At 48.2% G+C, this 27,986-nt stretch overlaps 1 protein-coding gene across 2 annotated transcripts; it reads right to left on the bottom strand.

Moving 5' to 3' along the window:
- Positions 1-275: 275 nt before the first annotated feature.
- On the bottom strand, positions 276-27,985 carry CDHR1 (cadherin related family member 1). Of its 2 annotated transcripts, none has more exons than XM_060193628.1 (17): positions 27,233-27,985; positions 26,404-26,499; positions 25,199-25,344; positions 23,818-23,868; positions 20,471-20,560; positions 18,770-18,856; positions 18,288-18,404; positions 16,671-16,814; positions 14,977-15,055; positions 14,180-14,283; positions 12,545-12,748; positions 11,273-11,425; positions 8,089-8,253; positions 7,859-7,926; positions 6,925-7,153; positions 4,615-4,872; positions 276-3,282 (listed from the first exon to the last, which is right to left on the bottom strand). In XM_060193628.1, exons 1-17 carry the CDS (start codon positions 27,282-27,284, stop codon positions 2,743-2,745), a joined length of 2,583 nt encoding a protein of 860 aa, XP_060049611.1. In that variant the 5' UTR covers positions 27,285-27,985; the 3' UTR covers positions 276-2,742. The 2 variants fall into 2 exon arrangements, with proteins under 2 accessions (XP_060049611.1, XP_007533991.1); XM_007533929.3 differs by having other exon boundaries at positions 14,180-14,280; positions 27,233-27,888.
- Between the last annotated feature and the right edge of the window lies 1 nt (position 27,986).

Consider the following 27,986-nt stretch of genomic DNA (forward strand, 5'->3'; position numbering starts at 1 on the left):
GTGTCTCTCTCTCTCCCTCTCTATTTTCCCCTTCCCTCTCAATTTCTATCTGTCCTGTCCATTAAAATGTGAAAAAAGTGGGGGTGGGGGAGGTTGCCATCAGGAGCAGTTAAAGAAAGAAATGTCTGCATGACAGTTGGGACTGCATTTTGCAACCCTCCACACAGACCTGGGGGCTGGATCCACTAAATAAAGGAAACAGAAAGCAGGATACCCTTGGTTGTCACTAAGGTTGGTCTCTACGATTTAGCCACCATGAAAGTAAACAAAGAATCCAAGGTCATTTGCCAGATTTTATTTATACTTTACAAAACAGTGGGACAGCATGCACATTGTAAGGATGGGGTTTTTATTTTTTAGAAGACAAACACAATCCAAATAGCCTCTTGGAAAATAAGGCTGTAAAGGGCTTGTTTGTTCAGCCTGGGCTTTTGACCTATTTGAACCCATTTCTTACTTAATACTCTTGGGTTTAGAAACTGCAGAACCCAACCAGGAGTCTGCATACTGGCACATCTGAGTAAAAGCTCAAAAAGGAGACTCAGAAATCAAGAAAATCACACATGGACATAACCTGTTTCTAAAAAGTCACTGGCATAATCTAAAAGAATTATTAGTAAGTCAAGAAAAATGAAAACATGTCTATCTCTTTGTCTCTTTCAACTCTCCTTTGAATACAACTGGCTTTCCTAAAGGTAGGGGGTCCCTAAATCAGGCACAGTCTCTTTGTATTAAACATAAAGGACTGTATGTCTTCTCTCCTGAGGTGGGCATCACAAATGGACCAGGTGTTCCTAGACAGACAAACATGCCAAGGCCTTGGGGCAATCTAACCAGGTCCCTGCTCCTGAGCTGCTGAGAGTCCTTGGGCACTTACTCCTCTCTGGGGGAACTCTTTCTAGTCGTTTCAGCACTGAACATGTCCAGCACTGGTCCTCTCTGATGGTGGCTGGCCAGAGCCATGACGGTAAGATGGTGGGTAGAAAAGCAAGGGAGGTGTATGAGTAGAGAGTAAATGCCATTGTCCCAGCTTTGGTGTAGAGAGTGAGTGACAGCTCCCAACCCAGCACAGTACTGCCTGGGGGTTGCTTGGCAGAGACCCTAAGAGGGTCCTTCCTAAGACTTTCTACAAGAGCAAATTGACCTGCAGAAAAATCAATTTCCATTTGTGCTTCTCTGTATCATCAGCCTGTTTACTTCCACCCTCACTCTAGATCTATGAGTGAGGTTGATGAAATTCTCTTGCCTCGGGAGTTGGGCAGTGGCGCAGCGGGTTAAGCACAGGTGGCTTAAAGCACAAGGACCAGGATAAGGATCCCAGTTCAAGCCCCCGGCTCCCCACCTGCAGGGGAGTCGCTTCACAGGAGGTGAAGCAGGTTTGCAGATGTCTCTCTCTCCGCCTCTCTGTCTTCCCCTCCTCTCTCCATTTCTCTCTGTCCTATCCAACAACAATGACATCAATAACCACAACAATGTTAAACAACAAGGGCAACAAAGTGGAAAATAAATAAATAAATAAATAAATATATATAAAGAAATTCTCTTGCCTCACTTTACAAAACACTAAGAGAGGCTGGTGAGGGAATTGAAACAACTTTTTTTTTTTTTTTTTTTAACCAGAGCACTGCTCAGCTCTGGCTTATGGTGGTGCTGGGGATTGAACTTGGGACATTAGTTCTTCAGGCCTGAAAGTCTTTTTGTTGAAATAACTTTTTTTTTTCCTTTAGGGTAATTGCTGGAGCTCAGTGCCGGCAACTATGAATCTGCTGCTCCTGGTGACTACCACCCCCCACCCATTTTATTGAATAGGACAGAGAGAAATTGAGAGGAGGGGGGTACCAGCAGACCTGCTTCACTGCTTGTAAATCTCTCCCCCACACAGGTGGGGAGCCAGGGACTGGGACTGAAACCTGGATCCTTGAGACAGTCCTTGCACTTTGTACTATGTGTGTTTAACCTGGTGCACCACCACTGGCCCCCAAGAACTTTCCAAATATTACACCATATGAGCAGAAGAGCCTCATCAAAACAAAGGTTCCCTCAGATCACAGCCAGATCTCTGGCCTGAATATGTGGTAGGGCAGCGTTTTAGCAAGAGGGCTTGATAATCTTTTGGATGCCTCTAGTGCTACCACTATAAATCTGGCTTAAGGAAGTCTTGGCCCAAGCCTGCTGTAGCTGGAGATACTTGTCTTCACTCTTGTGGAAGCCAGATAATTCCTCAGTATCTTTGACCCCATGTGGGTGGAGCAGGAGCCCACTGTCTCTGTACTCCACCCTCCCCCATTATCCTAATGACTTCAGGCACCAGTCCACAGTCAGCGCACATTTCCAGAGTCTGTATACACTCTCTCTCAGAAGGCAATGCTGGCAGACCCCAACCTTCCACTGAAGCTCCTTTTCTTCTTCCTCCTCTTAAGCCAGAGGCTTTCAGGGTTCCAGTTCTAGCTGGCCTTGTCACAGGTGGCTGGAGCCCTGCTTCTGGACTACAGATGCTGTGGTTCCAGGACTCAAGGGATGTCTGGAGTTGGTGAATGGAACATCATCAGAATTGACTGTGTGCTGAGTCTCAGCTCTGCAGGATGGAGAGTAGCACTTGCCCTCTACCTTGTTAGCCAGAACCCCACTGCCCAGGCGCTTTCCAGAGCCCTGCATGTGGGAACAGGTAAGGAGCAGAGGTAAGGGGTGGGTGGTCCAAGCAACGGGACAGCTGGGGTAAGGAAAGGACACACCAGACACATCTTAGAAGTCAAGCTTGCTGCTGGCACTCTTCTCGAACTTTTGCCTGAGCTCAGAGACCAGAGCTGACTGCACAGGGCTTCCTGGGACCTTGGGCTTTGATGACGTGCAGGGCTGCTGTAGGGTGAATGAGCCAGAGATGGTGGGCACAATGCAGTGGGCCATGGTGGTGGTGGTGGCTGTGATGGTGGTGGGCTCCATGCTGGGCGGGGGAGGAGGAGGGGGAACCCTGAGGGGCAGGCTGTTGTTGCAGTTCCCATTGGGAGGATCTTCTCTGAGCACAAACTTGGCTGCAGCCTTGGTCCTCCGAAACTTGAGCCATTTGACCCTCACTTTGCGGGGTGGGGGGCTGGGTCGCTTGCGGAATACCCGCCGCACTGGCAGGACCTTGTTGGACTTCTTGTTGCGCCAGAAGGTGGCGGTGGAGATGAGGACGGTTATGGCCACGATAGTGGCAGTGATACCGGCCAGCACACCCACTGCCTTCATCGGGTTGTCTTTGGTCTGCATTAGGAAGGCGGCCATGGGCCCTTGAGACAGCATCTGGAAGAAGGAAACTCCCACTGCATTCATTCAGTAGTTTCTGCCTGGTCCCTGATGACCTGATGCTCAGAGCTGGTGGTATGAGCTCCCTTAAGCCTTATGACTTTTTTTTTTTTTTGCCTCCAGGGTTATCACTGGGGCTCCATGCAGACACTATGAATTCACTGCTCCTGGAGGCCATTTTTTTCCATTTTATTGTATAGGACAAAGAGAAACTGAGATGGAGGGGAGATAAGAGAGAGAGAAAGATAGACATCTGCAGACTTGCTTCACTGCATCTGAAGTGCCCTCCCTACAGGTTGGGAGCTGGGAGCTTGAACCTGGATCCTTGTGCAGGTCCTTGCTATTAGTACTATGTGCACTCAAATGGGTGCACCACTGCCCGGCCCCCTAATGGCTTTAATTTTTTTTAATTATCGTTGTCTATAGGATAGAGACAGCCAGAAATGGAGAGGAAAAGGGGAGATAGAGAAGGGGAGAAATAGAGAGATACCTGCAGCACTGCTTCACCACTTGTAAAGCTTTCCCCATTGCAGGTGGGGATAGGGGATTGAACCTGGGTCCTTACACATTGTAACATGTGCATTCAGCCAGGAGTGCCACCCCCATGACTTTTATTTTCCCCCACAGCATGGCTCATTTCTTACTTATGGATTGAACCTGGGACCTTGGAACCCGAGGCATGAAAGTCTTTTTGCATCATCATATGCTGTCTCCCCAGCTCATGCCTGGTGACTATTATACTTGCAGGCATCAGACATGCATTGAGAAAGTGATGGACATCATGGACTTCACTCAATGAAAAAAAAAGCACACAAAGAACACATGATGCATGCATAGACACAGTTAGAAGTGTAGCTCTCTAGAAAGACAGACAGACACACATCCCATGATAACAAGCAACCTCTTTCAGCTCAAGAACTTCTGCTTTAACTGGACTCTGCTCCTGAGAAAACAGGGTGTCACTTTCCTTTGATTTGGGGGAAAGATGTGTCAGGAGCCCAAATGTGTCAGAAATGAGGTGGTGACTGCCTGCCAGGCTGTGGGTATTCTAGAAACCACATGTAGTGTTTTCCTTCTGTTTGTAACTACTCCTGTGAGAGAAGCATCATTTCTCTCTTTCCAGAGGGAAGGGAGTGAAGGTTCAGCAGGTTCTCACTACTAAGTAGTAAGACAAGGGTTTTTCACTTGATTGTAAAGCCTGTGTATTGAATAGTACAAGCATCGGCTGCCTTTTGGAGGAAGGTTGGAGATGCTATTTCTTCCTTTGGCAGTGTTGCAAGGCCTGTGCTGGCCCTCTGGCCCTCTTCCTGTCCTGGGCTTTGTACTCACCTCTGTGTCAATGATGTCAATCTTCAGCAAGGCTGTGGTGCTGAAGGATGGGGAGCCTCGGTCCCTGGCCTGCACTTCCAGGGACCAGGTGTGGCCCTCACTGGATGTGATGTTGTGCAGGGCATCCAGAGAGCGGATGGAGTTCTTGAGCCTAATCTCTCCTGTGTGTGCATCAATGTCAAACACGTTGACTGGGTCTGCATGGGTGATGGAATAGTCCACCAGGTTGTTGGGCTCCTCTGCATCCTGGTCTGTGGCCTGTGGGCAGACAGGAACACAGAGACCTGGATTTCGAGGATAATACTTGCATACTTCAGCTCAACCAATAAGTTATACGAGGCTACTTAGTCTTAGTTGTATTTTCAGTGGATTGGGGTTGGGAGAGGAATCAACTAGGTGCTTATCATGAAATAGGTTGGATTGTAGGTCCCCCTCTTTCCATAAATTTCTTTTTTTAAAAATTTTTTAAAATATTTATTTATTTTATTTATTCTCTTTTGTTGCCCTTCTTGTTTTATTGTTGTTGTTATTATTGATGTCATCATTGTTGGATAGAACAGAGAGAAATGGAGAGAGGAGGGGAAGACAGAGAGGGGGAGAGAAAGATAGACACCTGCAGACCTACTTCACCACCTGCCAAGTGCCCTCCCCCACAGGTGGGGAGCAAGGGGCTCAAACCGGGATCCTTACACCGGTCCTTGCGCTTTGCACCATGTGTGCTCAGCCCACTGCACTACCATCCAACTCCCCTTTCTATAGCTTTCTATTCCACTCCAGAAACAAGTCTAGGAAGCAGGTAGCTGTAAAAAGAAAACCAAACCTTAGGTGCTGAAGCAGCACTGAGATTTAAAGCCAATCTGGGGGCTTGCAGAGTTCATGCTGTCCCACACTGGGGAGACAATGTAGTGCAGTTGGAAAGGCACAAAGTGTGGTCTGCGAGATGGCACAGTAGACTGGACTCTCAAGCATATTTAATCTCTGGAAGAAACATGTACCAGAATGATGTCTGTTTCTCTCTCTCTCTCTCTCTCTCTCTCTCTTCCTATCTTTCTCATTAATAAAATCTTTAAAATGAAAGAAAAAGTACAAAATGAGACTGTGCACTGGACTGGACTGGACATGATGTCCTGCACCCAAGCAAAAGACTGGGAAGGGAGGAGAGAGAGAACTTTGGGGGTCTTGTACATTATGAAACTGTATGCATATGTCAATGACTACACTGTAAAGCATTAATCCCCTCAATAAAAAGTGGGGGGCGAGGGTAGATAGCATAATGATTATACAAATAGAATCTCATGCCTGAGGCTCCAAAGTCCCATGTTCAATCCCCCATATCAGCATAAATCAGAGCTGATCAGTGCTCTGGTTAAAAAAAAAAAAAAGGAAAAATGACTCTTATGCTTGAGGCTCCAGGTTCACAGGTCCAATCCCTTCACCACTATACACTAGAGCTGAGCAGGGAGGGCTCTGGTTAAAAAAAAAAAAAAAAAAAAAGTCCTCCCTGCTCAGCTCTAGTGTATGGTGGTGAAGGGCTTGGACCTGTGAACCTGGAGCCTCAGGCATAAGAGTCTCTTTGTATAACCATTATGCCATCTACCCCTGCCCAAGCTTAGACATCCAGATTGTCTGCAAGAACTCAGCTCTTATTTTACAACCTGAGTCCTGGGTCTGAACCATGATCCTGACTTAGGAATCAGGACTCCTTAGGCTTCACTGACCTCATCAATACTCAGTACAAAGACACTGCTGGGTGAGTCTTGAGGACCACAGAATGAGTTTTTAGACCAAGAAACTGTAAACAGAAGTGATGTAATGAAATGTGAGAATAGAATGTGTCTTTTCTGTGACTGAGTTTAGACTTTTCTACTTCTTTCCTTCTTTCTATCTTTCTTTCTTTCTTTCTTTCTTTCTTTCTTTCTTTCTTTCTTTCTTTCTTTCTTTAAACCAGAGCACTGCTCAGCTCTGGCTGACAGTGGTGCAGGGGATTGAATCTGGGACAGTGAAGCCTCAGGCATGAGAGACTCTTTGCAGAACCATTATGCTGTCTATCTATAAGGTATTGTTTTGAAAGTAGACCAGCTATGTGAATAGGCTAAATACTTATTCTGTCTGATACTCAAGTTTTTATCTTGTAAGGTCTCAGAGACTATTTTGGGGTTGATATGGAGATCTCTCCCATGCCTTAAAGGTCCTTCCTTGCTAGCAGAGACCAAGTAGTTATCAGTATTCTGAAACAAAGCCTCATGCCATGGTGTCCCTGTGGCTGCAGGGACAGGCCCTTTAAGGGGGCTGTGCTGCTCTGTAGCCCACCTCAATCTTCAGTGGGGTTCCCAGCACCATGGTCTTCTCCTGGACGGAGTTCCCAAACTGCGGGTAGTGGTCATTGACATCCAGCAGAGTGACAAACACCTCCGCCAAGCTGCTTCTGCCTTCCATGTCCTCTGCCTTCACGTAGAAGTTGTACCTGGCCGTGGCCTCTGCATCCAGACTGGCCCAGGGCTGGGTGTAGATAAGCCCAGAGGATGGCTGGATCAGGAAGCTGCAGAGCACAGGTGGCACTGACTGGGTGTGCCTGGGCACACACACGAGCACACGCGCACCTGCAGGAATGTGGCTTCTCTGAGATGTGCCTATAATGCATTGTGAGCATGACCCCCAAGGCATCCCAAGTCCTTCCCTCCACCCTAGCACTCTGAGAGAGATGTGTTCACCCATATCCTCACACATTCACCTTCCACTATTGAACTGAACCAAGGGAACAGCCCTGCCAGTCTCTTCATATGGCCTGCCCCCTAACTGCCCCTTGAGCTGACTCCCAAGGCCATGAGTCTTTGTATATATAATTTATTACTGGATAGAGACAGAAAGAAATTGAGAGAGCAGGAGGAGGTAGAAAGCGAGAGAGACAGAGAGACACCCACAGCCCTACTTTACCACTCATGAAGCTTTCCCCCTGCAGGTGGGGACTAGGGGCTTGAGCCAGAGTTCTTGTGCACTGTAATGTGTGTGATCAACTAGGTGCAGCACCACCTGGTCCCCTGAATCTTGGTTTCAAGCCATGGTGATAACCCTTTTTTATCTGGCTGGATGCTTAGAGCCTCACACAGTGCACGTCCACACCTGGCCCTCACGTCCTCCCTCTTTACCCTTGTCCTCACGTCCTTGGCTCATGCCCTATCTTTTACAGGTTTGACATAGACTCCTATGCACTCTAGGCCCTTTCCTGGCCTGTGGATCTACTTACAGGTCTGCCCCAGACCCATAGATGGAATATTTGACTTCGCCCCAGGGACCTGTGTCTGGATCCATGGCCTGGAAGAGAAAAAGCTGCTGGTGACACCTGCTGCACTGATACAGGGCAGGTTGGCAGCCCATGAGTGTAAGAGTTAAGATCAGTAGCAAAATAAGGGGGGTTAGGATTGTCCATCTGGGGACAAACCCCAGCCTCAGCCCCAGGGCCAGTTCCCAGCCTACCGTGACAGCTAGCACATGGGAGCCCCCTGGGGTGTTCTCAGGGATCCTGGCGATGTAGTACTGGGATGTGAACTTGGGGACGTTGTCATTGGTATCCAGGAGCTGAATGACAACATCTGCTGTGGAACTGAACTTCTCAGGCGTGTTCACTTCAATGGCCAGGAGCTGGGCAAGAGAGGGAAAGGGAGGCTTGTCGGGATTGGTAACTGCCTTGCCCAACATCTATCTAGTGGACAAACACTAATTTAAAGGAACGTATGCACCACTGTGTTCATAGCTGCATTATTCACAATAGTTGAAGAGTGGAAGCAACCTAAATGACTATCAACAGATTACTGGATAAAGAAATTATGGGATATGTATTCCATGGAATACTACTCTGTAATCAAAAAAGATGATACTGTGTCCTTTGGGACAAGATGGATGGAACTGGAGGTAATGATGCTTAGTAAAATAAGAGATGAAAGACAACTATCAGATGGTTTACTCCTATGTATAATCCAGAGATCTGATACACACAAACTTGCCAAAAAAAAGTCCAAACAAAACACATGCAAACTGTAAGATGCATAGGAACTCTGGTGGTTATCTTTGGGAGGTGGGAGGGCAGAGGTGCAGAACTTTGGTGGGGTGTGTGTGGTGTGGGAGTATACATGGTAATATTATGATCTATTAATATCAAATCAAATATTAATAACTAATAGTTATTAATAACTAATACCAAAACTCTTAATAGCAAATAAAAATAAATACCTTGCCCAGAACCTCTCTACTTCCTGTCCCAGAACTGTTCCCTCCCCCAGCCCCATCTGCCTTGTCTCCCAGACCAACCAATTTTTCCTGCTAGTCCCTATAATGGTCACATCCTACAAGAAGGGCCTAAAGAAAACACCATTTTCACCTCCCCCACCTCTACTTGTGCCCGTGTCCTTGCAGTGTCTGCTTTCTTACTATTTCTATTTGAATTTGGGCAGATTTCTTTTGTTCCATTAATTCATATATCCTTTTTAGTTCTATGACTACCACTATCACCACCAGAGCACTGTTTGACTTTGGCCAGGTGCCCACTGTCTGGCCCCTTATTATTCTAAGCAAACAATTACTTATAGGTACTGGTGAATTTGCCCCTTCCTTCCTACCTTCCTTCTTTCCTTTCTTTCACCTTCCTCATATTTGTGTTTCTTGCTCTTCTTTCTATATCTAAGAATAATGTTGTTCCAGGAATAGAGCTACTGTTGGTGATAGCAGATATCCAAGATGTGTTCCTGTCTTCATGGAGTACATTTAGAATTCCCCTTTTGGGCCAGGCAGAGGTACACCTGGTTAAGTGCACACATTACAGTGCACAAGGACTGGGTTTCAAGCCCCTGGTCTCCACCTACAGGGGGAAGCTTCGCAAGTGGTAAAGCAGGATTGCAGGTGTCTCCTTGTCTCTTGCCCTCTCTATTTACCCCTTTCCCTCTCAATTTCTCTCTGTCTCTATCCAGTAATAAATAAATAAAAATATTAAAAAAGAATTTCACTTTAAAGCTTAACATTGGCTAAAGATATGTTTATAATTATACATAATTATTACATTTAAAATGAAGTTTTGATTTTTCTTTTACTTTTCTTCATTGGGAGGAGTAGTGGTTTACAGTTGACAGTAAAATACAGTAGTTTGTACATGTATAACATTGCTCAGTTTTCCACTTAACATTCTAACCCCTCATTCAGGTCCTCCTCTGCCATTATGCTTTAATTTTTATTTTTAATTAATGTATTATGTATATTTTTGTCAAATGTGTATGCTTTGTACATGTTGGCAAATTTAAATAATTACAAATACAAAGAATTATTTTTTTCACTTCTAATAAAGTTTTACCAGATAGATGACAGATGTCAAATGTGAAGGAGACACCTATCTTGATGGAATAATTTTTTTTCTTCTCTCTCTATGACTACACATTATATTGGTAGCCTCCCTTTGGATCTCCTTGTATTCTGGGGGGTAGCCATAGAAACAGGGGATTTGTGTGAGCAGAAAATGTTCTTGGAACAGCACCCCTTTTATCCTTCCTTCCCAACCTGCCCCCAAATAAGTAGGAAGAGCAGAAAAGGGGTGGGGCCCAGAAGGGAATGGGGTAAAATGGGCCCAGTGCATCTGGGGCCCTAGACAGGGAGTCCTGGGATTCCGACACAGACGTGTTAGACCTCTAACAGATTCATCTCTCCACGGTCACTGGTTATCTCCATCAGGAACAACATAATGGACCCCTTTGTGGGCCCCTACAAGACCTAGCCCTCAATGGTCAACCATGGTAGGGAATGTTCCATTCTCTAAAGGGAGGTTGGACAACATACTCTACCTATTATCCAAGGAAGATGGATCTCGAAATTAGTGTAGCCTGGAATGTTCCTAACTGTGACCACAGAATGCGAACTCAGACCTACAGGGATGCAGAGGTTACATAGGCTGCTATGCTGAATATGGGTCTCAGATCAAATTGATGGGGTTTACACTTAACAATATTTAGATACATTTCCCATATTTGGAAGCTACTCTCTTCCCTGACACAGCTTTCTTTTTCCAACTCTGACACCATCTCCCCAGACAATACCTGCACGTTAGCTGTCAGACTCAGGCAAAACTAGTAAAGTCATGGGCCCCTTGGAATATACCTAAAATAGACCTACTAGCTTTTTACAAAATGGAGACCCCCAAGTCTTCATGTGCAATATTCTTACTTTTAGGTTCATGATTAGGCAACAATTTGTTCTGCTTTATATATTAACTCCTTTTCAGCCACCAGGTTCCAGATGCTACAATGATGCCAACCTGGTTTCCCTGGGCAGACAACCCCACCAGTATGTCCTGGAACCCCACCGCCCCAGAGCCCTGTCCCACTGGGGAAAGAGAGAGACAAGCTGGGAGTATGGATCGACCTACCAATGCCCATGTTCAGCGGGGAAGCAATTACAGAAGCCAGACCTTCCACTTTCTGCACCCCATAATGATCCTGAGTCCATACTCCCAGAGGGATAAAGAATAGGAGAATTTTTTGGGGGGGCAGATGGAATAGGGAGTGGGAATTGTGTGGAATTATAACTCTCTTGTCCTATGGTCTTGTCAATAAAAAACTTTAAAAAAAAAAAAGATGGGCCAAGTGCATCTTGATGGAAAGCCATGTAAAGCACCACCTACCTTGAAGGTCAACACTTTGAATTTTTCAAAGTCAATAGCAGCTGAGTTCTCCACAATGATCGTCACTTGGGCTTCGTTTAGGACTGTCTGTGGGACCACTCTGAAGATGCCCCCAGGCCCCACCAGCCGCAAGTTGAATTTGGCATTAGCTCCCTGTAATGACATTTAGAGAGAGAAAAAAGGAAAATAAATGAAAGTTGAGAAGCTTCAATATTTGTGCTACATGTGAGAAACATTCCTATTCCCTTAACCCCAGAAAATGAGTATCTAAGGGGACCGACCGGGCAGTGGCACACCTGGTTAAGTGCACATATCATCATGCTCAAGGACCAGGGTTCGAGTTCCTATTCCCCACCTGCAGTGGGGAGCAGATCTGCAGGTGTCTGTCTCTCTCCCTCCTCTATCTCCCCCTCCCCTCTCAATTTCTCTCTGACCTGTCAAATAAACATATAGAAAGAAAAAAAAAAGGAAAATGAGTATTATTACCTCTCTGTGTAGGTAAGGAAGTCATGGGACAAAAAGATTTAGGTGATAAGAGCTATACAAGGGGGTGAACACACCAGGCCTAGTCTTGTGCTGGGGATGGGAGACAACAGAAAATGTTCACAGAAACTGGACTGGAGGGTCACATGCATCAAGTCTTTCCTTTAAGTCACTTTCATTTTTTATTTGACTGAAAATCTCTGGGCCAAATTAAAGGTTTTTAAAAATATTTATTATCTTTATTTATTTATTGGATAGAGATAGTTCGAAATCAAGAGGGTTGGGGAGATCAAGTGGGAGAGAGGCAGAGAGACAACTGCAGCCCTGCTTCACCACTTGCGAAGATTTCCCCCTTGTAGAGGGAGACCAGGGTTCAAATCCTGGTCCTAGAGAATTGTAACATGTGTGCTCAACCAGGTGCAACCACCACCTGGCCCCACATATTTTTTTATTATTGACAGAGATAGAGAGAAATTGAGAGTGGAGGAGACAGAGGGGAGAGAGATAAATAGGTAACTGTAGCTCTACTTCATCACTCATGAAGCTTTTCCTCCTGCAGGTGGGGACTGGGGGCTTGAACCTAGGTCCTCACACACAGTAAAGTGTGTGCTCAACCAGGTACACCACCACCTGGCCCCAAGTTGCAGTTTTTGATCAGACATTCTCATGTCTAACTGTGCCTTCTGGGACCCATTTCATTCATGGCTGTGCCCTGCCAGGCCCTGTGGCCTGAGCAGTAAAACCTGGTGCAGGGTCAGCATTAACACCTTGGAGGACAGGCCTCCATACCTGGTCTGAGTCATTGACAGTGATCTTGAGGCCGTGTAGAATCTCCCCCTGGGGTGGGTGCTCATACATGGATAGTTCAAATCTGTTTTGGGGTCCGCTCTCTCCGTAGAATGTAGGTGGGTGGTTGTTGAGGTCCATGATCCGGATGGTGACCAGGGCCGTGGCCTGGGCAGCGGGGCTCCCTGCAGAGCTGACTTCTGTCACCTGGGGTGCGAGAGGGGGCTCTGATTATGCCACAGACTGATTCCACCACCTCGAGGAGTTATGCTCTATGTGATTGCCTTTCTGTAAGTGTGGCCCGACCTAGTGACTTGCTGCTAAGCAATAGATGATGGTGGCACACCTGGTAGAGCACATATGTTATAATGCAGAGGGACCCAGGTTCAAGCCCCCAGGTCCCACCTGCATGGGGAAAGCCTTGTGAGTGGTTAAGCAGGGTTGTAGGTGTCTCACTGTTTCCTTTTTCCTCTCCTCCTCTCTCTCTCTCTCTCACTCTTTTTTTTTTTTTAACAAATCTTTATTCATTTAATATTGGATAGAGACAGAGAGAAATTGAGAGGTCAGAGGAAGACAGAGGGAGAGAGAGAGAAAGAGACAACTGCAGCCCTGCTTCACTACTTGTGAAGCTTCCCTCTGCAGGTGGGGACCAGGGGCTTGAACCTGAGTCCTTGCACACCGTAGTGTGTGTGCTTAACCTGGTGTGCCACCTCCTGGCCCCTCTCTCTTCCTCTCTATCACTTCCTTCTCTCTCGGTTTCTGGCTGTCTCTATCCAACAAATATAATTATATATACATATGTATATATATTAACTGAGAAGTGTTATACATGTATGAATGGCTGTATTTTGCTATTGGCTGTAAACCATTAATCCCCCCAATAAAGAAAAATATTTTGAGTAAAACAAACAACAACAACAAAACAGTCCTCCCATATTTGCCTGTCTGGGATCCACCTGTGTGCTGCTCATGGACATTTGCACCAGTTTTCCTCACCTTCTCGCTGCTCTGCTAACTAGTGCTGTGCTCTCACCTGAGCCTTGACATGCAGGGCACTCCTGGCATTTGGTGCCTCCTCTACACCTCCACCTTGGCTCATGCTCCCCTCCACCCATCTCCAGCTCTTGGGTCTGGCCCATGGTGCACAAAGTCCTGCTGTAGCACTACCTCCTGCACCTTGTCACAGCTCTCTGCTTGTGGATTTACCCCTGTCCTCACCCCATCCTCACCAGGGCTCTGGTGTCTCGACTACAGCCTCCACACAGACTACTCCAGGCGAATGGAGCTCCCCCAATGTACAGGGAAGGGAGGGAGTGGGCTTGAGGAAGGGTCAAGATCTTATTTCTTAAAATTTTAATTATCTTTATTTATTTATTGGATAGAGGCAGGCAGATATCGAGAGGGAAGGTGGTGAAAAGAAATAGAAAGGGAGAGAGAGAGAGAGAGACAGAGAGACACCTGCAGCACTGCTGCACCCCTTGGGGGTGGGGGACCGGGGGCTTGGACCTGGGTCATTGCACATTGTAAGATGTGTACTCAACCAGGTGCGCTACCATCTGGCCCCAGGGTCTAGATCTTATCATCTTTGTGATCTTCCAGGATAGGTAGTCAGGAATGGCTGAGTTAGAGGGATATTACCTGCACCAAGAGTTCATACACCTCTCTTCGCAGCTGGGAGGGACTTTGTGTGACCGAAATGGCTCCCGATGTCTCATTGATTTCAAAGGCTCTGTCGCTCCCTGCTGAAAGAAATGTCCTGCAGTTCTGCACACGACCAAAAGTGGTGTCGTGCCTTGCAAAGTATCTGTCAAGTTCCCTCTATAGGCTGTAATAACCATCACCTATATCTCACCAGTGAGCAAACTGAGTCTCACAGGGTTAAGTTTTACACAGGCTAATGTCAATGCAGAGCAGAAACTCAAACTCTCTTGTGTTTGTCTCACAAGTTCCAGAGAGAGAAACAGGGAGGGTGTAAAAGGGAGAGAGAGGAGGAGGAGAAAGGGGAGGAAGAGAAAGAACAGGAGGAGGGGGGAGGGAAGGGGAAAAAGAAAAGGAAACAGAGGAAGGAAGATAAGAAAATTCACATGGGGGCCCAGCTGATGGTGATATCTAAGGCAAGGCTGTGGCTCACTGGGTTAAGCGCACATAATACTAAGCACTGGGACCTGTGAAAGGACCTGGATTTGAGCTCCTGGCTTTCCACCTGTGGTGGGGAGGTCATTTCACAAGTGGTGAAGCAGGTCTGTCTCTCTCCCTCTCTATCTCCCCCTCCTTTCTCAATTTCTCTCTGCCCTATTCAATAAAATGAAGAGGAAAAAGAAAAAGGCCACCAGGATGTGAGCGAATCAGGGCCCAGAGAGCTTGAGGAACCCCATCTGCTCTCCCAGCTTGTCAGAGGCCTAGAGCAGGCCTGTCCCCAAGGCTACCCCACTCACCATTCACAAGACTGTAGACAATGTGGTTGGGTTTGCCCCGGTCTCCATCCATGGCTACAACTGTCAGTACCTCCGAGCCCTAGGGGAGCAGGGGTGGCTACTTGAAGCTGACAAGTGGCGCTGGAGACCCCCAACCCAGACACTACACCTGCCATGGAGGTGGGGCCCCACTCTCATGCAGGCCTACCATGTCTCAGGGTATGGGGTGGGAGGAGAGGGTTTAGCACCCACTGGCCTGGAAGCATGACCTAAGTCCACCACCTGCCTTTTTCCCCATATATTGATATCTCAGGAAGTCTCAGGTTCCCATGGGGGCCTCCTCAGCCTCCTGGCACTGCCACCTCTCCCCCACACTTTGCCCTGCATGGTGCATTCAGCATTAGCATCTGTTCTTCCTGCCCTCCAGTCTCCCACACTGTCCTAACCATCATATGCACAAGAGGACAGGAAGGAAACAGCTAGGAAGGGGTGGATTGAAATGTAAAGTTCAGATCCTGGGATCATACCCTGTGATCCTAGAGTGCCCTCTGAAGGCTATGGACCAGGGAAGCAGCCACAATCAGATGAGCCCAGCTCTACCTTGGCCTGCCACCCAACCCCACCCATATCCACGACTCATGCCCTTCTCTCTGGTGTTTCCTGTCTGTCCCTGTGCTGTCTCTTTCCCACTCAGCTTCTCAGCAGAATGCTCTGCCCCCCGCAGCCCCCTGTTACAGCACCTGCCCGGACAGCCCAGTATTTCTCCCCCTGCTCTGTGTTTGTCTCTTCTACTGGAAAACGTTGTCACTTTGCTGGGCCCAGTACATCAGCAGTTCTCAGCAAGCATTTGACTGTGCTACAAAGGCAAGAATCAGTAGCAGCCAGGGATTTAGGCATATCTTCCTGCTGCCATCCTGGTGAAGGATTAGAGAACTCAGAGAGGCTTAGCTCTGGATTCCAGCTCTGGAGGAATCTGGTTCCTACTAATTTCTAGTTCCAATGCCAGGTGCCCTGTCTGCACTTGTTTGTTTGCCACTGCACGACCAGCAGCTAGTTCTCTCTCACACGTGTTTTGAGAACATTAAAGGCAGCTGGGTGGTGGTGCACCTAGTTGAACATACACATTACAGTGCACAAGGACCCAGGTTCAAGCCCCCAGTCTACACCTGCAGAGGGAAACCTTCACGAGTGGCGAAGCAAGACTGCAGGTGTCTCTCTGTCTCTCTCCTTCTCTATCTCCCCTTCCCTTTTCAATTTCCCTCTGTCTCTATCCAATAATAAATAAAGGAGAACACAATACAATTCCACAGAGAGAGCCTGAGCTATGGCAATTAGAGGCCTGGCTGGGGACAGAATATGAATATTTGGGTACACCCTTGGAGGGTTCTACCAAAACCAACCCTGTCAACCACCTGCCAGTCCCTCCTCCATTGTGAGGGGCTGACAATTGCACCTGGACTAGAATGAACTTGAATGGAAGTCTTGGCACCCCACCCAGTAGGTGCTGCACACACACACACACCTGCTCCCCCCCCACACACATACTTCCAGAGGCACAAGGTCCTGTGCATGGTGTGAGTCTGAGCAAATTCAGGCTTCATCTCACACAAGGAGGGTTCCCAGTGACCCCAGCTGTGGGAGTCCCCACCAAGCAGCATGAAGGGTGGAGCAAGGGGCATCTAGAGGGGACCCTGGACTGAGGGGCAGGCACCCACCGGAAGTGTGTCTTCATACACATAGCCATAGTAGGGGGTGCCCACGAAGACAGGAGGCATGTCCTGTACATCCTCCACATTGACAGTGACCACAGTGGTGGTCGAGAGCACCACATCAGCTCCTCTCAGCTTCCCACCACCATCCTGGGGAAGGATAGGAGAATGCAGAGAGACTCAGCTCTGAATTCCGACTGCAATGTCAGGTACCCTGTCTGTACTCTCTTTGCCACTGCACCCACCTGCAGCTAGTTCTCCTCTCACATGCGTGTGTTGTGAAAGTTAGAGGAGACGGCCAGATGATAGTGCAATTGGTTGAGTACATGCATTACAGTGCACAAGGACCCAGGTTCAAGCCCCTGGTCCCCAACTGCAGGGGAAAGCTTCACAGGTGAAGCAAGGCTGCAGGTGTCTTTCTGTCTCTCTCTCCCTCTCTAAATCCCCCTCCCCTTTCCTCCCAATTTCTCTCTTTCTTATCCAGTAGAATGGAAAAAAGGGCCTCCAGGAGCAGCAGATTCACAGCAATAACCCTGGAACGAAACAAAATAACAACAACAACAACAACAACAAAAAAAGCACAGGGCTCAAAGGGAGTTGGGCTTCCTGTTCTCAGTGGAAGAAGTGGCGACTTGGAGCACATACACATTGCAATGTGCAAGGACCCAGGTTCAAGTCCCTGATCCCCACCTGCAGGGGGAAAGCTTCATGACTGTTGAAGCAGGTCTGCTGGTGTCTCTCTGCCTCTGTCTCTCTCCCTCTACTACCCTCTTCCCTCTCAATTTCTGACTGTCTCTATCTAATAAATAAGTAAAGATAATAAAAAATTTTAAAAAGGCGGGCCAGGTTGTGGTGCACCTAGTTGAATTCACATGTTACAGTACACAAGGACCCGGGTTCAAGCCCCCAGTCCCCACCTGCAGGGGGAAAGCTTTGTGAGTGGTGCAGCAGGGCTGTCTGTTTGTCTCTCTCTCCCTCTCTATCACCTTCTTCCCTTTTGATTCCTGGCTGTCTCTATCCAATAAATAAATAAATAAAGATTTATTCTATAAATTTATTCTATTTATTCTATTTTTTCTATTTATTCTATTTATTCTTTTTATTCTATTAATTTATTCTATTTATTCTTCTATAAATATATATATATATATATTTATAGAAGCATGAGAAAAGTAGTTTAGCTTTTGAGGTATGCAGATAAGGAATCCAGGTGTCAGATGGGGAACTGGTCACATACAGAGGAAGATGGAGAGAACTAGAGGTGTCAGAGAGTGAAGGCTGTGAGGGGGCAGGTGTCTCCTGCTCATAGCCACCTCATCCTCTAGGAAGAAATCTGACCCATCCATCCTGAGGAGAGATGTGCTATCTCCTGGGATGGAAATGCCCTTTGCAGCCCACAGACACTACCTCTCTAGAGAACATGTCCAGAGGGGCCACTTGACAGAGGCTCCAAGGACCCCCTCACCCCGCCATCATGTCTATTGCTATCCAACCCACTCCTGCTGCACCCTGAAACTCAGCTCTGCTCCAAGCCCAGAGTATCCTTATCCTCCCCTGATAGAGGATAGAGGCTGAGTGAGGAAATACTAGAGTGCTCCCCACACACTCCTCCCTCCTTGTCACCTTGGCCACCACAGTGACGAAATGGGCTCTGGTTTTCTCATAGTCCAGTGCAGCTCCAGGCCGGAGGCGCAGCACGCCGCTGTGCCGGTCCATGGTGAATTTGCTGGAGTGTTGATTCTGTAAGACAAGGGGTGGGGGATTGAGGAGGGACCCAGATCCACTCCAGAGATGCCCACTCTGCTCCCTGAAAGGGAGACTTGACCACTTGGGGGTAAAGAGTTGGGCTCCTGAAGCTCTGGAGGAAGGGAAGGCAGGCTGACCCAGAAGGAGCCAGGATTGGCCAGTCTGTGCTCAAGCTTCCGTCTGAGCCTGTCTGTCCATCCTGCTTCTACTGACAGCCTGTGGGGTGTGGTGAGACATCTCTGACCATCTTTGGGGATAGTAAGAGAAATGAACTAAAGTCCTGGCAGATGGAGAAGGGGATTGTCCAGGTGTCCTTTCCAGCCCTGCCCTCTGGTTACTGGCTGTCTAAGGCACCTTACCTGCAGGAAATAGGTGACACTCCCTCCAGAGCCTGTGTCTTTGTCGAGGGCTTGGACCTTAAAGATACTGCTCCCAGCTGGTGTGTCCTAAGGCACAAGAGTTAGTTGCAGGGAAAGTTGACAGAAAGTTCTGGGGAGTGGGGTGAGGGGGTCCCAAAAGGTAGAGCCAGGGGTTGAAGTGCTAAAAGAGGGGGAAAATGTTCACTAAGCTGGGAAGCACCCAATAAGCAGTGTGTGTGTGAGTGTATGTGTGTGTGTGTGATTATGAGTTGTGCGTGTGTATGTGCGTGAATGTATGTATAAGCGTGTGTATATGTGTACATATTAGAATGAGTGTGTGTGTGAGTATGAGTATGTGTGAATGAGTGTGAGTTAGAATGTGTGTCAGTGCATGAGTGTGTGCATGTGTGTGTGTGTGCACACTCAGTGGAGACCAGCAGAATCTGAGAAACTACAGGAGATGAAAGCAGTTTCTTCATTCTGGAGGAGAAAAACAAATAGTTTTCTCTCACAGGATGGACTCACAGGGAGAGTGAGAAGAAGCAAGACTGAAAATAGACCTTAAACAAGAAGCAATGATTCACAAGTGAGACACGGCTAACGGGGATGGGCGTGCTCAGTGAGCGTCACCACGGAGCATGCACAGGCCACTAAAGACCAGAATGGGGTGTCTCTCTCCACTTCATTAGCAAAGCATCATCCATGGCATCAAGACCTGAGCATTGGTGAGGAGCAAGGAGATAAACCCTCTCACAGCCTGGGCTGAGAACAAATAGGCATCACTCTGGAAATGCAGTCTGACAGCGCTAATGGATGTTGACCTAGAGATTTCAAATGCTGACCTGCATTTTTTAAAATTAACTAATTATTATTATTATTACTGAATACAAACAAAGAAGAGTTGAGAGTGGAGGGGAAGTAGAGAGGGATAGAAACAGAGAGATACCTGCAGCCCTGCTTCACCACTCGTGAAGTTTTCCTCCTGCAGGTGGGGACTAGGGGCTTGAATCTGGGTCCTTGCTCATTGTAATGTGAGCACTTAACCAAGTGCACCACTGCCTGGCCCTGAACTGTAAGGAAGTAATTCTAGCTAGATAAAAGGCACTTTAATGTTCCAAATATGATGCTTCTCATTTAAGACACCTTCAGTATGCCAGCATAAGGGAATAAGAGTTCAGTACATGATGGAATATACTCTTAATGGAAAATTATTAAAATGGCTGTTACCCAAACTTTGCAGTTAATGGGGGCAACATTTATATTACAAATTAAGTGAAAATATAGGAGACAAAAGATACATATTCAGTATAACCACAACTATGCAAAACAAACAGAAAATAGAAACATATAATCACAGAAATGACTTGAAGGAAAAACAGAAGAATTTAATGGTGTTTTAAGCTGGAGGAATTGAGGATAAACTTTGAAATTCTCCTTTGGGCTATGTTTCTTTATATGCCTCACATTTCACCATAAGCAAATGATTATAGTGGAAATGGTAAATTCGGAAGAACAGCAAACCGGTACAGGAGTGGAGGAGGACACAGAGGGAGAGAGGTTTCTCCAGAGGGCAGTGAGTTCTGAAGAGAGGTCAGTCACCACTCTCAGGCCCTGTCTCCTTGGCCAGACCACAGGGAAGTCCCAGCAGGCACACACCTGGGGTGGGAGCATCCCAGCCCTTCTTAAGCACTATCTGCTCACCTCAGGGACCTGGACGATGTAAGGCTCCTGGATGAAGCTGGGTGCTTCATCATTGGCATCTGTCACCAGGATCACAACTTTCTCTGCCACCTGAGAAGGGGCAGAGGAGAGAAGTTGGGGCTGTGAGATCTCCTGCTCAATAGAGTGACCGTGTTATCTGATGTCCCCAGGATAGGTTTCTGACTGCCTCCTAGCCACCTTTCATTCTATCTCTCTTTTAAATATTATTAATTTATTTGAAAGTTAGGAGGAGGGTGGGGGTAGATAGCATAATGGTTATGCAAAGAGACTCTTTTACCTGAGGCTCCCAAGTCCCAGGTTCAATCCCCCATACCACCATAAGCCAGAGCTGAGCAGTGTTTTGGTGTTTCTGTGTCTTTGTCTCTCTGCATCTCTCTCAAAAATAAAATAAATTAAAATACCTAAAAAAATGAAAAAGAAAGAAAGAAATTTAGGAGAAGAGAGAAAAAGCCTGACATCACTCTGGTACATGTGCTGCTGGGGACTGAACTTGGGACCTCATGTTTGAGTGTCTAGTGCTTTATTCATTGAACCACCTCTCCACCATCCTTTTTTCATTCTCCATCCTTCCTTCTTTCCTTTCTTTCTTTCTTTCTTTCTTTCTTTCTTTCTTTCTTTCTTTCTTTCTTTCTTTCTTTGCCTCCAAGGTTACTGCTGGGGCTTGGTGCCTGCACTGTGAATCCACTGCTCCTGGAGGCCATTTTTCCCATTTTGTTGCCCTTGTTGTTGTTGTTATAGCTGTTGATGTTGTTGGATAGGACAGAGAGAAATCAAGAGGGGAGGGGAAGACAAAGATGGGGAGAGACAGGTAGACACCTGCAGACCTGCTTGTGAAGTGACCCCCTGCAGGTGGGGAGCTGGGGGCTCAAACTGAGATCCTTACGCCGGTCCTTGCGCTTTGCTACCAACCAGCCCCCCTTCCTTATCCTTCCTTCTTTTATGTGTTAATATATCAAAGATTAAGCAACTACTTGGTGCTAAACACTGTAGTCAGTCCTGCAGACAGAAGACAGTCTGGTGGTCCGGGAGGTGGCACAGTGGATAAATCATCGGACTCTCAAGCATGAGGTCCTGAGTTCAATCCCCGGCAGTACATGTACCAGGGAGATGCCTGGTTCTTTATCTTTCCTCCTATGTTTCTCGTGAATAAATAAAGAAAAATCTTCAAAAAATTATTTAAAAAATAAATAAACAAGTAGATAAAGTCCAATAAAATATTCTTCTTTAAAAAAAAAAGAAGATAGTCTGAAGATATATATATCCTTCAGCTTCATTACTCAGGTGAGACCATTCTTCTCATAGTATTCTCTAATTCCATTCCAAGTGGTTCACTTCCTAACAAAGTCCCAAAACCTAGATATAGACCAGGTCCCCTGAGATAGAGCATATGTTCACACATATTCATAAACTAGGGCAAAATATATACCTGAAAGCAAAAGTACACAATAGTCTGCAGTGAGTACCCCCCAACACTTCATCAGCACTATTCCAGCCTTTAGGTCCATGATTGTTCAACAATTTGTTTGGCTTTGTATGTTAACTCTCTTTTCAGCCACCATGTTCTAGATGCCAGCATGATGCTGACCAGACTTCCCTGGACAGACGACCAATGTGCCCTGGAGCACCGCTTCCCCAAAGCCCCACCCCACTAGGCTGGGAGTATGGATCGACCTGTCAACACCCATGTTCAGCGGGGAAGCAATTACAGAAGCCAGACCTTCCACCTTCTGCAACCCACAATGACCTTGGGTCCATACTCCCAGAGGGTTAAAGAATAGGAAAGCTATCAGGGGAGGGGATAAGATATAGAGATCTGGTGGTGGGAACTGTGTGGAGTTGTACCCCTCCTACCCTATGGTTTTGTTAATGTCTCCTTTTAAAAATAGATAAATAAAAGAAAAAGAAAAAAATCAGTTTTCTGTAAAACATTCTTACCCTCAGCCTAGGTCCTCTTCCACCATTGTGCACCAGGACCTGAAAATGCCACTCCCCTCCCCCTCCCCTGCCCTGAGTTCTTTACTTTGGAGCAATATACCAAGCAGGTGTATATTTTGAAGGGTGGGCAGGAAGGTTGAAGATCATCAAGTGAAAGAATGGTGAGGAGACTGTCATGCCAGGTGCTCTTGAGGGCTTCTGCAAATCTCTGGGGCTCTAGGTACAGTGTTTGGGGGGGGGGTCTGTGAGGCTCTAGGCACATAGTGTTAGAGGTAACTGTCCTTGGGGCTCTGAGTGCTTACTAAGTCTAGGGGACTGTGTTCAGAGGCCCTGAGAAGAGCAGGTGTTGGTATACAGGGAGGCATCACAGAGGAGTGGGAATTAAGCTTTGCAGCAGTTTATCCGGTAAAGAGGAAAGAGGAGGGGAGGTGTTCTGGGAAGAGGGAGGAATGCGTGCAAAGGCAAAGAGGCCAGAATTCATACACAAAGGTGGGCAGGGCAGATAGTGGCCTGTGGGGAGTCCCTGAATGTTCAGGAGACTGAAGCTTTTATTTCATCCTAGGTTAGCGGGGGTCAGCTGTTAGTATGGGTTGGGTTGGGTGGCCCCAGACCTTCACTCCATAGCAATGACCCTAGCTGAGTGTCAAGGTTACATTGGCATTCTGCCTCATTCCAGAAGTCCATAGATTGAGAAGCTATCCCAAAGAACAATGAGGAGAGCTGGAGGCAAGTGGTGACTGTGGGGAGTGAGGTGAGGGAGAAGGAGGGGTCTGGGAGTTCAGTGAGGAGCTGAGAAGAACCAAGAACTAGGTTGGAGAAGGCAAGTGGGAAGATAGATTTTAGTATGTACTGTGGAGTGTGGGTTCAGTCCATCAGAAGTATAGCTAACTTCTCTCCCTCTCTCTCTCTCTCTCTTCCAGGGCTATTGGGGCTTGCTACCAACACTATGAATTCATTGCTTCTAGTGGCCATTTTTTCCATTTTATTGGACAGGATAGAGAGAAACTGGGGGGGGGAGATAGAGAGGGAGAGAGACACCAGCAGACCTCTTCACTACTCATGAAGTGTCTCCCCTGCAGATGGGGAGCTGGGGGCTCAAACCCAGATCCTTGAGTGGGTCCTTGTGCTTAGTACTATGTGCACTTAACCAAGTGTGCCACCACCTGGCCCCACTAACTGCTCTCTCCATCCCTACCCTTCCCACCTTCCCAACCTCCTAGACATGGTCCTTTCCTATAGGCAGGTTGGGACAGAACCTGCTGGATCCTGATAACTTGGCTTTTTCAGGGGCCCATTAGCAGACTTCAGGGGGAGGTAGGGAGGACCAAGAAGCTGTGCCCAAGCCCAGGGAGCCTGATGTTGCCAGGGGGCTGGCTTGGGTGTCTACTCACCACATTAAGGCCGTCAGAAATGCTGATAATGGCTTCAACCTCGTCCTCTTGCTGTGAAGCACAAAGACAGAGTGAACAGTCAGAAATCTGAGGTGCCAAGGACCCCCTTCCCCAAGGCTTGAGGGTGCTCTCCCCCCGCTCCATTCTGATGAATCTAGGAGCAAGTCCAGTGGTGGCGGTGACTGTGTGGCTGCATCTCCTCACACTTAGGTCTTATTTCTGGGCTTGGTGTGGTTAGGGTTAGGGTTTACTAGTGAAAAACACTGCCCTGCTGAGAACAGTGTGGAGAATCCTTATGCAAATACAAATGAAAATGCCACATGATCCAGCCATTCCACTACTAGGCATAATACCCAAAAAGATATAATAACACTGATTCCAAGGGACATATGCACCCCCATGTTCATAGCAGCTTTAATCATAATAGCAAAAACATGGAAACAACCAAAATGTCCTCCAGCAGCTGGATACAAAAGTTATGGGACATAACTTTATATACTCAACAGAGTATTATGCAACAACAAAAAGGAATGACTTTATGTCCTTTGGGATAAAGTGGATGGAATTGGAGAAGATGATGCTCAGTGAAGCAAGTAAGGAGAAGAAGGACAACTACAGACTGGTTTCACTCATATGCAGAATAGAAAGAATAGAGTATAGGAATGTAAAAACAAAGTATCAACCTATTTTCAAGACTGTGAGAGAACTAGAGTGGTTATCTATAGAGCTGGGAATGGGGGTATAGATATTTAGTGATGGGAATGGTGAAAAAATTAAAGATTAAAAAAGAGAGAGTAGAATGAAAAAAAAAAGTAAGTGAACTTAGAAAAATAACACTCTCTTGATAGAGTGACATTAATGCTAACTACTTTACTGTGCTAAAGCTGCCAAGAGAAAGACTTTTTTTCCCTTTTTATTTCATTTCTCTACCCCCTGTCCCTCTCTATAATCCATGTGTCTTCTCTCCTGAGTAGTGCAACGCCAGTGAGGAGGATGTTGAGATCCCAGGCCCCCAAGGGGCAGCACAGCCACAGCTCTGGGCACTGACTGTCCTTATAGTACTTTCTGAGACCCATCCTTCCCGGTCTCTCGCCTGATCTGAGCCAACCACATGCTGTGCACTTAGACCACAAGCAGTTATAGAGCTGAGTTCCAGTAAAGTGCCAGCTAGGTCCATCATCCTGCCTGGGGGTGGGGGCTCTCTGTAATCTGTAGGTTTGAGGCTCTGGAGGACAAGAATTTTGCCAAAGCCCGGCCCACCCTCTAGGCCACCTTCCAATCAGGACTGGTTGGTAGAATGTCTAAGGTTTGGAGGAGCTCTCCAAGGACCATCTCAAGGAGAGCAGAGCTTGTCTGCAGTGCTTCACGCCTCTCCCCATACCTCTCTGTCCAATTCTTCAACCAGAGTGATGTTTCCAAAACTGGCATCCACAGAAAAGACTCTTCTAGTGTTGGTGTCAAAGCTGATGTGATAGGAGACAGGGTCTCCATCGAGGTCTGTCCCATTCAGGGTGTACACATGAGAGCCTGGAGGAGGCAAAGAGGGGAGACCTAGAACCTACACCCTGATGCCTCCTGAAATCCTAGCAGCTATGCAAGACCAAGGAGTCAGCTATTTACAAAGTGGGTATACAATTGAGTTCCAAATGTGCACATCCCTCTTCCTCTCCCTCTCCTCCTTCTTTCTCTCTCCCACCATTGAACAATTCTGCCTTTGCCTGTACTATCTACTATCCCTTTATTTTATATTTCTCTTCACAACTTTCAGATGTTGCTATCAACCAAGTTAGTTATTGGCACAACCAGATTGTAATCTATAATATAGGTTCCAGAGGAGTTTCTGGTCTGTTGTGCTTAACTCTAGGGTCTCTTTAATGTTTATTTCTTTTAAAAATTTGTTACTGGGAGGATTAATTGTTTACAATATGTACAGTTGTTGTTACATGTATAAAATTTCTCAGTTTTCTGCAAAATACACTCACTCCTAGCCTAGGTCCTCTGCTACCATTATGAACCAGGACCTAAAGCCCCCTCCTCTCTGAGACCAGAATCTTTTGTTTTGGTGCAATACATCAAACCCAGTCCAAGGTCTGCTTTGCGTTTTCCTTTCTCTTATTTCTCAACTACTGTGAGTGGGACTTTCTCATGTTCATCCTTCTCTTTCTGGCTGATCTCACTTAACATGATTCTTGTCCTGGCAGCCAAGACTGAAGTTCTCTGAGAATGTCGGGTTAGGGAAAAGGAGTCTGAGGTGCCTCCTGGGCCTTGTAAATCCACCTGCTATTCTCACCTGCCCTCCCATCCCAGAGAGTTGGATATTCTTGGGTAGGTTTAAAGCCCAGACACCAAGGCTCTGTGGGGTTAGCACTTTTGCTCAAGGTCCCACAGCGGGTAAGGGACGTGGCACTATGTCCCCAGGGCCCCCCAGGGTCTCCATGGTAGCCTCCTCACCAGCCTTCAGCACAGTTAGAGCTCAGTGGGGCTGGCAGCCTTGCTCTGGGCATCTCCATGGGGTTGAGGGGTCCCTGTCCTTGTGTCCGGGAAAACTCAGCCACTGGGGGCAACCTGGGGGCAGTGGGGTCTCACCTACAGGGGTGTCCTCCGGGAGGCTGAACAGGGCCATGTTTCCATTGGTGCTGCCCACACCATTGTCGAAGAAATGGGGGGCAAAGTTGGCGTGGGCTGGGGCACAGAGAGGAAAACAGACACAGACAGATGGGGCAGCTCGCAACTGCCCCTGGTGCTGGGCAGGCAGGCGGTCACCTGGGCGGCTCTCAGCCCGCTAGGGATAGCACCCTGGGAACTCCTTAGCCATGCTTGCTCTGAGCACCTGTCCCCCAGTGTCCTGGCCTAGGTCATGCTGCACCCTGCCCAGCCCTTTCCCCCGCACCCCCAAGACCTGACCTAGGTCACGCTGCACCCTGCCCCCCTCCCTCAAGTGGTCAGACTGTACACTGCCCCAGGTCCCCTCCCACCAGTCCCCTCCACCTAGGTCAGGCTAAGCCATGCCTACTCTCCGCCCCCAAGCCTTCACCTAGGTCATACTGCACCCGCCACCCTTCCCCCCCCCCTCCCGTCAGGCTGCACCCTGTCCCAGCAACCCCCACCCCCATCCCCCCAACGTCGTAGCCTAGGTCAGGCTGAGTCCTGCCTAGCCCAAACAGCCCTGGGAGTAGCTGGCTGGCCGCTCTTGCTGTAGAAGCGGGGGATCTGGGTAGGAACCCCAGGTTCTCAGTGCCCACAATGTGGGTCCCAGGGAAGTACTGGGGTGCCCCGGATTCTCCAGGGTTCGGATGCCCAGAGAAGTGCTGGGGGAGAACTTGCTCTCACCTTAGTAGAGGGCGGCCTCAGAGATGTTCCCCACAGCCCCAGCACCCACCCTGCACCATGGGTCCCGTGAGCCGGGGCCACTCACCCAGGCCAAGCAGCAGTCCCAGAGCCAGGGCGGCCCGAGCCCCGCGCCCCATGTCCCCAGCGGTGGTGGCGCCTCTGCAGTGGAGTTGGGGTGCGGGGGTGCAGGTCGCGAGCAGTGGCGGTGCTCCCCTATGCGGAGTCGGGGTGCAAGGGCGGGGAGGGAGACGGAAAGGGCCAGTGACTGCACTCCCCGAAGTGGCGTAAGAATGCTGGGGCGCGGGGATGCAGGTCAGTGGCACGGGGTGCAGGGGCTGCGGATGGGGTTCAGGAGCAGTGGCAGTGCTCCCTGAAGCGGAGTCGGGGTGCACGGATACCGGGGTGCAGGAGGTCAGGGGCGTCACGGGATACAAGGGAGCGCGGGATGCAGGGGCTCGGGGGTGCAAGGGCGCGGGGCTGCACGGTGCAGGGCGGTGTCGTATCTCCCCCAGGGCTGTCAGGTTCAGAGGCTCAGACCTCAGAGGCCCAGGGGCGCGGGGCGGTGGCGGCGCTTCCCGCAGCAGTGCTCCCGCAGGACTGTCCGGACTGCGAGGCGCGGGGCTTGGAGGAGCAGAGGCTGAGAAGCTCCGGGAGCAGGGCGCGGGGCGGTGGCGGCTCTCCCTGCAGCTGTCTGGGCTCAGGTGCTCAGTGGGCTCCGACCCGCAGAGTCTCGGGTGCGGGGCTCAGAGTGCGGTTGCACCTGCCGATCCCAAGCGCTTCCTCCTGGCTACACTGATAAGTGTGTGCCAGCTGAGGGCGCAGCTTCCCGCAGCTAGGTG

The sequence above is a fragment of the Erinaceus europaeus genome, chromosome 1 (assembly GCF_950295315.1).
Source record: "Erinaceus europaeus chromosome 1, mEriEur2.1, whole genome shotgun sequence".
NCBI lineage: Eukaryota > Metazoa > Chordata > Mammalia > Eulipotyphla > Erinaceidae > Erinaceus > Erinaceus europaeus.